Genomic DNA, 9898 nt, shown 5'->3' with positions numbered 1-9898 from the left:
AGTGGTGAAATACCTGTAATAAATAATTCATAAAACAGTATTCATTTCAATAATATGCAAAATAAATACAGTAAATACAATAAAAAACTGTCACATCAACGTGCAATTTTTAATATAATCCTAGCTCTAGTAATTTCTAACTATTACATAGCTCGTGCCATGCCCTTTATTTTATAGCAACATCATGAAATGACTGATATGACAGTTATTTAATTTCTGGCTGATCAGTTACAGATTTTATTGGCTCTTCAAAAATGCACTAAATTATTCATGAAGTCATTTTTTGTTTGTCAGGTTTTGCCCACAAGTAAATCTCCTCATGTAAACAAACATTTATAAATGTTGGTGGTATGTTGGTTCCAAAAAGCCATATATTTATTTATTTTTTTGTATTGCAACCAGTTTGGAATAGTTTATTTTGTATTTTTTTTGAGGCCATCATATGTAACTCAATTTAGTTTCTGCCATAAACTGAATGAAGGTGATCTTAGGTTAGCCAACTAATGCTGGTCAGTTTTTGGTAGAATGTTTGTGGTAGGTATTGCACGGTTGTACTCGATATGATAGATGTGTTTGAGAGGGAGACGCGTCACATGGTCCTGGGAAACCGCTCAATTGATTTTTTTTCTTCTTCTTGTATACTGTTGCACGTTTGATGCAGAATTGAAACTAAAAGGGATGAAGCTAAATGAAGAACTGAGAGTATAAAGGGATGTTTGGTGGAAACTTTTTGTTTCATGTGCAGTTTTTTTTTTTTTTTTATCTTTGTGAAATTGTGTCATACAGCAAGGCAAGGCAGCTTTATTTATAAAGAGCATTTCCTCGTGTTGGGAAAGACACAAACTCGTTCAAAATTCAGCTCACAAATTTTTAAATGAACTTTATTGCCACCCATTTCATCCATACTTCCTTGTGTATTGTTTGTTCTCCCCAACTTTGTGTTTTTGTTAACTAAGTTTTCATCTTGTTAATTTGTTTCGGTGCTTTGTGGACATGTAAGCAGACCCTAAGAGATACTTTTAGTTTGATGTGTGTGTATTTCTCGTGTAATAATTGTAATTATTTTGATTAATTGCACAGTCTTACCTGAATTAAACATTTTGAGCAGTTGAGCTCATACTTTTTTTTTTTTTTTACATTGTCCGTAAAATGAATCCATAATTCACACAGTCGTGTGTTCCGTGTGAGAAAATGTCCAGCAGCAGTTCCTGTTCTCCTGCAGTCTTTACGGGGTTTTTTTTTGCCATCACTTAACAACTTCTCAGTGTAACAGGCAACAGATGGGGAATCTGTTGCAATATTTGTTGTCAAGCTGCTAAATCCAGTGACCAAATATGCGATTGTACCGTAACTGTCACATCGGCTTTATTGCTTGTTTAACTACAGTATCCTTTTCAATGGCCAATCGGAGCACAAATTGCGCCTATAAATTTCACATATTTATGGAATTATTTGCTGAGATCGACATGATTTGCTGCTGACGTTTCACTAACAGTTGGTAGGATATGAATCTCCACTGGATTTTTTTTTTTTTTTGGAGAAGTATTCAGATTTACTGCAACGTTATTATTGCTCTTTCATCATTCCAGGTGTTGCTTGGTTATACACGATGGTGCAAACGTCCCACGAGGATGATTATTCCCACGCTGACATGACTCTTTGGAGAAATGTCATGATATTTTCTTGAAATGGAATCTAGTTTATATATATATTTTTTTCATCATCGTCATCCTTGCCAATAAACCAAATTGAAATGAAATGTAAAGATTTAGTAGATTATAGCAAATTACAAATAATGCGCTGAGCTAAGAATGGATGGACGAAGACAAAGTATCCAGAGGCTGTTTAAAATATCAATCTATCAATCTAAGATATATGAATTCAATTAAAAAATAATTGCCTGTCGATCCAAAATGTGAAACTACAAAGACTCAGCTGATAATGTTAATCAGTGTAAAAAAAACAGAAAAACAAAACATACAAAAAACATGGAAATTATTTAATATGGCAATATGTTACAGCAAATTAAAGTAACATGTCAATACAATAATTAGAAGAAACGTGAAGAAATAACCTTGTGTTTGCTGTTTTGCTTTAATTTTTTATTTTTATTTTATTATTTTTTTTTTAGCTTTAGTCTACACTCAGAGGGTCCATTTTTTTTCCTCCAAATGCCACATATAGAAAAATAGGATGTGAGAGCTCTTTAATTTCTTAAAAATGGTGAAACTAATCTTCCAAACAATTTAATATTGCGTAGAATTTGTAGTTATTAACAAAAAAGAAAAAAAAAAATCATGACCCACCAGACGTGAAAAACTCAATTCAATACCCAGCAGCTGGAGTGATGACCTATCACCCCATACATGCCTTAGTCGATGGGAGTGGTGATAAATGGAAAGTGACGGACGGGACTGGAGTCCGCCAGCTGTGTTTATCTTGGTATTCTGCGGGCGGGCCCTTGTGTTTGTAAAGAACCATGATCACTCCCTCGGATTCACGGCCAGTTTACCATTTCCTCCGGAGGTTGCCTCCTATTGTTATCCGAATGTCGAAAATATGGATATGTTTGAACAATGTGGCATTCGTTTTATCTTGATTCATTTATGATCTCTCAGAGAAGCTGGCTCGAATTTTGGAAGACACCGCGTTCCAATTTTTTTTGCAAATTTTCTCTTTGCATCAACTCTTTAGGAAGTAAATATTATTTGGAAGAGTGTAAAATGGGTAGGTGGACTTAAAAAACATTTCAGTTTGGAATTATGTGTCACCATATGTCTGATGTTGATGTAACTCGAGTATACTCTAAGATAACCATGCAATTATATTTTTGGTCTGTGATCTTACGTTTTTTGTTGTTGTTGTTGTTGTTTTTGCTGGACGTTTCTGTAGGTTGCCAATCAGACGCTCCACACAGATCAGCCCGACCTCCCCGTGTGTTTCCAGCTCACGGTACTGTCTTGGCTGCCATGCGTTTACCTGTGGGCCGTCTCCCCTATCTACCTTTTCTACCTAAAGAAGAACAACAGAGGCTACATCATGATGTCCGTCATGAACCGATTCAAGACGGTGAGACACCCGAACGGCCCCAAAGGAACATTTCATCATGTCCTACTTTCTGGTCCTGTCAACAGGACATCGGCAGATTGTAGCATACCATTTTTTTCCCTTACTGAAAATGAGACGAAGCCATCGGTGGCCTCGTTTGTGGAAACATGATCTGGCTTCATTCTCCCGACGCAGCCACCAACTGTCTTTAAAGCATCGGCTGCAAGCAGCCCTGTCAAATATTGTGCATCACTGCAGTGAAAGCCTACCGATATAATAAATGCAGCAGCAAAAAAACTAAAGAAAAAACAAAACACAAACAAAAAACGTACTGTATGTGAGTTGCCTGCTGTGGCGACCCCAAACCGAAAATCAAACATCATTTTGTTTGTTGTTTGCCATTGTCCTGACAATAATTTCGATTTTTTAGAATAACTACCATTGCTTTAAGCCACCTCTTCATGTCAGACGCTGCATCAAAGCCTTCTGTATGCTCTTGCATAAAAAAAACAAAAAAAATGTCTAAATACATTATGGGGAGTGAAGGACAAAGTATTTAAAAAAAAAAAACGTGTTACACGTTTGGGTTTGAATGAGTTAACTTTCATTTTTTAGATAAAATATTCTTTAAATTAATTGACTTAAATTGAAAAATATTTTAAAAATTATCATAGTCTAAATTATTGAAATATCAGAAAAGATGAAAGGTAAGATGAAAAAGTTGTTTAAAAATATATTTTAAAAAGTGACGATAACATGTCCAGAAAGAAAAAGGAAAAGCACAAAATTACCATAAAATGTCCATAGATTGCCAAAAATGTCAGAGAATTGAATTTAAAAAAAAGGCAGAAAAGAAAATATAAAAATGTGAAAAGTTGAAATATAAAAGAATTCCCGAAAATTACCTTAAAGTGTACACAAAATTACCCAAAAAAATTTCGAACTACGTACTATCCACTTTAGAGTGCCGATCCACAATACATTCTAAATCCACGCACGCTTTTAATTTTCAAGTGTTTCACGCCAGTTGAAAAAGAACATCAAACTTTATCTGTTTATTTTTGACTTCATTTCTGTTCTTTTGTCCTCTTTCACTGTCGACCTGTCTCAGGTGTTTGGCTTGCTGTTATGGTTTGTTTGCTGGACAGATCTCTTCTACACATTCCATGAAACGCAGCAAGGAATCAGCCAGCCGCCCATTTTCTTTATCACCCCACTGGTGCTCGGCATGACCATGGTAAGAATCCAGTTTCGTCATCGAAACACATTTACATGTGATTCAAATGGAAGATGTTCAGAGTGCACACAAAACTCTTTCTACTGTACTTTTTGTGGAGCTATTATTTATAAAGGCCCATTTCTATGTGGATTTAGTTTCCATGGACTCCTAGCAAACTACGCAAACACATTCCATACAAACAAAGACTGCTTAAGAGGAATCAATGAAGAGATCGCATCAGATAAGGAAGTGTGATAAAAGTCACTGAGGGTGTATTGTACAAAATTCTGTGTTTGTTTAAGTTAACTGACACAAAACTAATGGATGGCATAAATGTAACAGCAGACAGTCACATAATAGGAAAACGGTGCAACGTATTGTCTGATGTTACGCAACACTTTAAGGGGCCTATTCACTAAAGGTTTGCGTCGCCTTTGCACCGCGCTAACCGGCAAAAAAAGGAGCAGTCTGGGAGCGCTAAATGCGCGCAGATGGGGAAGTCCGTCACTAAGTGCGCGGCCAAACAAATTGCGTCACGGTGCGCCAGTGTTATTTGCACGTATGGAAATTTGCATACATTTGACGCAAAATATGCCCACCACAACGCCAATGAGACTCTCTGATGTACGGCGTCTAATTCACTAACGCCAGCGCAAATAGCCACACCGCGTTTGCGTGACGCAAATAAAGTTTTTGGAAAGCATGTTTTAACCTGCTGCAACCTTGATTCCGGGATCGTGACATGATATATATATTTTATATATATATATATATTTTTTTTTTTTTTACAAAAGGTGTTTATTACATGATCATTTTCACAAATAAGTGCATTTATTTAATATGTCTCTTATTTCATGTGTAATTTAATTTGTATTTCTTATTAATAAAAAATCATAAGATCAAAATTGTGAATTCATAATTAAAAAAATCCTGATATTCTATTTTTGCAAGATCGCCCACCCCTAACACCATGTGAAGAAGACTCAATTTGACTATGCCTGTCTGGGAGTTTCCTTCTTTTATACAACTGTCGTGCTTTCATCATTGTCTATAACTGATATAAGTGCAGTCCTTTTTTATAAAATATTATCATTTTGCATGGAGTCCTGCCATGTCCAAGTGCCCTTAAATAACCTTTCCTTGCAAAACCATGACCTGGATAACTGAGATTCTTCAACCCCACCATTTAGTGTGCGTGTTTTGTTTACTGTAAGCTGTTATGATTTCCTCTCAGAAGTATTCCAGTGTTTTCTAGCTAATATGATATTAATGGAATGGAATGGAATTGGATTTTAATCAGAGATTTTGAATAAATAAACACAGAGCCCAAAGGGGGAAAAAAAAAAAAAAAAAAAATCCGGATCAGGCAGTTTACCCCAGACGACCTCGTCTTTGTCTCTTAGTAGGTCAAACAAAAATGGAAGGAAAAAACAAACAAAAAAACAGGCTGAGCAGCACATCTAATCCAGTTAGTGTGTAAGATGACGGGAGCAGTCAGCAGTCAGACCCTGCTTTACCTCACATGCCCTCAAATGTTCTGTTTCATTCAGTCTCTTCCCCCTCCCCCCACCCACAATTCCATCCCGCTCCTCAAATATATATTTATATTTATTCTCCTCGCTTTCTCACTCAGCTGCTGGCCACGTTTTTCATCCAGTTTGAGAGGTTGCGTGGGGTTCAGTCCTCAGGGGTTCTCTTCATCTTCTGGTTCCTGTCCGTGCTGTGCGCCATCGTGCCTTTCCGCTCCAAGATCCTGCAGGCGTCCAGCCAGGTGAGAATATGCCCTTTGACCCCGGATGCCTTTCGAGGCGTCAGTCGCGGCTCGCTCAGCTCAGCCCGCATCCATTCTTGTCTCCAAATTCCATCTTGAATCGTCTGGTTTCATTGAAATCTCACCCTTGACTTGTGGATCACACCAAACGATGTCATGGCATGAAAACATTTAGCATTAGGAGCCGATAAAACTTTATTGAGGCAGGGGCACGCACGTAGATTTTCAGAAATGCCAAATGTACGAGTTACAAGACTTTAAGAAGTTATAAACCGAGATCAATACTTTATTTGCTAAGGATGTATTAGAGTGATAAAAAAAAATGGAAGATAACTGAAGAGACTCCCACAGGAACATTAATGCAATATTGTGTCGCCACTATCTTTGGGATGCAATTAAACCGAATAACGTAATAAGCAATATTAAAAACTACAAACATGTCACGTGCTGTTTAGTAGGCTGTTGTTGTTCTACATTTGGGCACAACGTCCTGATGGTATCAGCGAGCACTCCACGTGAAAAGAGTCACTGCCAAGTATTTTTTTTTTCCCCTCAGGACTCTACTCATCTTCACATTGCAACTTAATAATTTGTCAGTTTTCTTGCCAACTAACCGCCATTAATGTCATTTTTATTTCTTTACAGTGTACCCCTAAATACTCCCTTTTTAATACTGACACATACACAGCCCACACAGTTTTTTGTTTTTTTTTAAATGCCTATATCTGGGTCCTGGGTCAGAGAAGTCTTCGTCCACACATTCCACACGTACATTTTGGCTGACTGATTTAGCCAATCAAAAGCATGAAAATGCGACTACAATTTCCTTGCTTTAGCATTCTGATTATTTGGCCCCTCAATATAATAAGTGCAGTTTAGAATTCACCCTTTTCTGTCTGCCAAACATGAAATAAACTGGAGTAAAATGTTATTATTGGACCTTCTGTCTACATAATAAAATATATAAGATAAATAAATCATCAATCCATCCTAAAATCTTGTACAATTACATCTAATTTTTACACGACAGTTGTGCTGCCTTAAAACAATGACCACTTTCAAACAGGCCACCTTTTTGTTTGCACGATCACCTTTTTCACATGAATAAAACCTCCCTTCCTAAAACCCTTTAAATGCGGTACTGAGCTATGTTGGCGGCCCGAAAGTTGAGCTCACTGGTCAGCCTCTGCGCACGTTGTCGTGGCGACGGGTTCAATCTCAATCTCAAGTTGAGCGGATGCCGCCGGTTACACGTAATCGCTACCAATAAGCCTCAACACGTTTAAAAACAAAACAAAATCACTGTCGGTTGGGAGCTTGAGTTTGACTCGGTCAATTTCCCAGATTCTGACATACAGTTGTGCTTGAAAGTTCACATCGGGGTATGTAAACTTTGAACACAACTACAAATGTACAAAAGCTAAATATCACTTATTGACACAAAAATGTTAGGAATCGTCATGTCAACCTTAGCCTCTGAAACATCAAAGCAATTGCCACAGTATTTTGGATTTTATGGGCATTAAGCGTTTGTCTCGCCATGCAGTACGCTCCTAAGTTTATGTCAACTTTCAAGCACAACTGTAGTATCAGAGGGGTAACAAAAACTGATTTCTTTTCTTCTTTTTTTTTCTGCTTTGCCTGTGAGCTTAGCGGAGGTTTTGCAAGGTTCAGCCCAGGCCACAGCTAAGCAGAGAGGGAAGAGGGAATACTAGGCCTGTTGTTTCTAGCGTGCTTATCTTACCTCTGGTGCAGGGAGCTGCAATTTACTGCAAATAATCCCTCGCTCAGGCAAGACCAGCAGACACGAGGTTGTACTCGGTCTTAAAAGGACAACTTTGAAGAGTTTTGAAAGTTTTACATCATCTGTACTCGTAATGGATATATGGCTGTAATTTAAAAAAAAAAAAAAAATGCGTGAATGTGAGTGTCAAGGAGGGACTTACTGTTAACTCATTTGCTCCAAAATATATAAATATGTTCTATTGTGTTATTTATTTATTTATTTTTTAAAATTTTTTCTTATGCTTGAGCATACAGAAGGCTTTCATGTATGGAGCCACAACACTGACAATGAGACTTGGTATTGGGGAAAAAAAAAAAAATGTCATTGTGGAAAAAGCTGCAAGCATAAAAAAAAAAGTGTAAAAAAAAAATCTGCAGATTGGCATTGAAAAAGATATTGTAGTGTTTTTTTTTTCAATGTTTGTATTTTATTTTTCAATACAACCTTTTACAATGCCAATTCTTAATATTTGTTTCAATACCAATGCAGCATTTTCCACAATGACATTATTATTATTATTATTTTCAATACCAAATCTTATTGTCAGTGTTGTGGCTCCATATTGATGCAGCCTCTCGACTGCAGAGAACGGGTGGGGAAAAAAAAAACGGTAGTAATTACAAAAACGGAGCAGGTGGCAGCAGAGAATAATAGATCAACCAGAGCCATGATGAAAACAAGCCGTTTCCCCACAATTCTAAGCAGATTTGTGAATAATGATGAAACTTAGCTTAGCTATATTCTAACGCTAATTGCTGCAAAACGGAAACCGATAGAAATATACTTTTTTTTTTTTTTTTTTCCTGATGAAAGAAGAGACTCCAATCATTCTTTTGGTAGGTTCCATGTTTTGATAGCAATAGAACACAATATTTCTGTGGGCCTTGCAAAGTCAGTCAAAATCCAGTGAATGAATTAATGAGTTAATGATTGTTCGATCTGTGAATGGCTGAAAGGGAATCATTGTTCATGGTGAATACGTGGCCTTGGAAACCACTCCTCTGTTGGGGGCCGCTCTACTTTTGATGCAGGCATTCCCTGCTGTGAGTCATCCTTCCTTCCGTATGCGTGTGTCCTTTTCTTCAAATCTCAGGTCGAAGTCACGGACAAGCTGCGTTTCGCCACTTTCTACTTCTACTTTGGCCTGGTGGTCTTGGAGCTGATCCTGTGCTGCTTCAATGAGAAGCCGCCGCTCTTTTCCAATGTTGTCACGGACCCCGTGAGTCATCCGTCCCATCTCATCTGCTGAGAATCTTTCTGTGCTCTGCATGTTAGAACATGCATGCACCGCTGGCATAATTCAGTCGACATTTGTTACAGTAGCAAACAGCCACATCCGCAAATGAATTACTGAATATCTTCCTCTCCACCATTGTTGTTCAGTAAATAAGCAGGCAGCACAATGATGTGATTTACGCGAGTTTAACAGTAAATTCAAACGTTTGAATTCAATTTAAGTTAAAACAAAAATAATCTCATGTATTTGCCTCTCTTATCTATCACGTTTGTAGTGCTTACCCCGTTCAGGGGTCACAGGTCAGAGAGAGAGAGAGAGAGAGGGTACACCTTGGACAAGACCCAGTTGATTGCAATCCGTATATCCAATAATGCAATTCTATTGAGTGCGCTAGACGATACCGAAATACTAAATGCTGGACGAAAATGTCAGAAAATGTGAAGATCAGTTAAAATCCGACCTGATAGAGACGAACACGAGTGCAGGCAAGTTTATACGCAGTCTTGCCCTTTTGCGATAATTTTAGCTTACCCAACATTGATTTAAATATTCAGTGAGTCTTCTACTTCTGTGATTTAAAAGCGCTTTTTTAAAAATAAACGCTTGTGGTTATTCCACTCTTGTTTTTGTTATTTTTGCTTTTTTTTTTTCTGCCCAGAAAGCCTGCCCTGAATCTACAGTTGGTTTTCTCTCAACCATGACATTTTGGTGGTTCACGAGGTTTGTTTGTCCCTGTTGCTTCATGCAATATGTCAACAAACATGCATGTTGTTGGGATTTTATTTATCTGCATAACAGGAAAAAATGCTAATTTATCCATTGCTTTAGTTGGGGTTT

The 9898-nt window shown here is 37.5% G+C and overlaps 1 protein-coding gene across 7 annotated transcripts in view; it reads left to right on the top strand.

The window, feature by feature from the left end:
- The window catches only part of abcc3 (ATP-binding cassette, sub-family C (CFTR/MRP), member 3), a 30133-nt gene that overhangs the window by 835 nt on the left and 19400 nt on the right, over positions 1-9898 (top strand). For all 7 annotated transcript variants that reach the window (XR_013279496.1, XR_013279499.1, XR_013279498.1 and 4 more), the window contains exons 2-6: positions 2893-3069; positions 4160-4285; positions 5901-6038; positions 8918-9043; positions 9720-9781. Coding sequence is in view for 3 of the 7 variants with exons in the window: in XM_077503036.1 (XP_077359162.1) it covers positions 2893-3069; positions 4160-4285; positions 5901-6038; positions 8918-9043; positions 9720-9781 (629 nt within the window). In the remaining 4 variants the exon portion in view is untranslated. The remainder of the gene's footprint in view (positions 1-2892; positions 3070-4159; positions 4286-5900; positions 6039-8917; positions 9044-9719; positions 9782-9898) is intronic.

Source organism: Festucalex cinctus, chromosome 17, assembly GCF_051991245.1.
Source record: "Festucalex cinctus isolate MCC-2025b chromosome 17, RoL_Fcin_1.0, whole genome shotgun sequence".
Classification (NCBI taxonomy): domain Eukaryota; kingdom Metazoa; phylum Chordata; class Actinopteri; order Syngnathiformes; family Syngnathidae; genus Festucalex; species Festucalex cinctus.
Note: the sequence above shows the minus strand (reverse complement) of the source record. Positions and strands in the feature narration are given on the sequence as shown.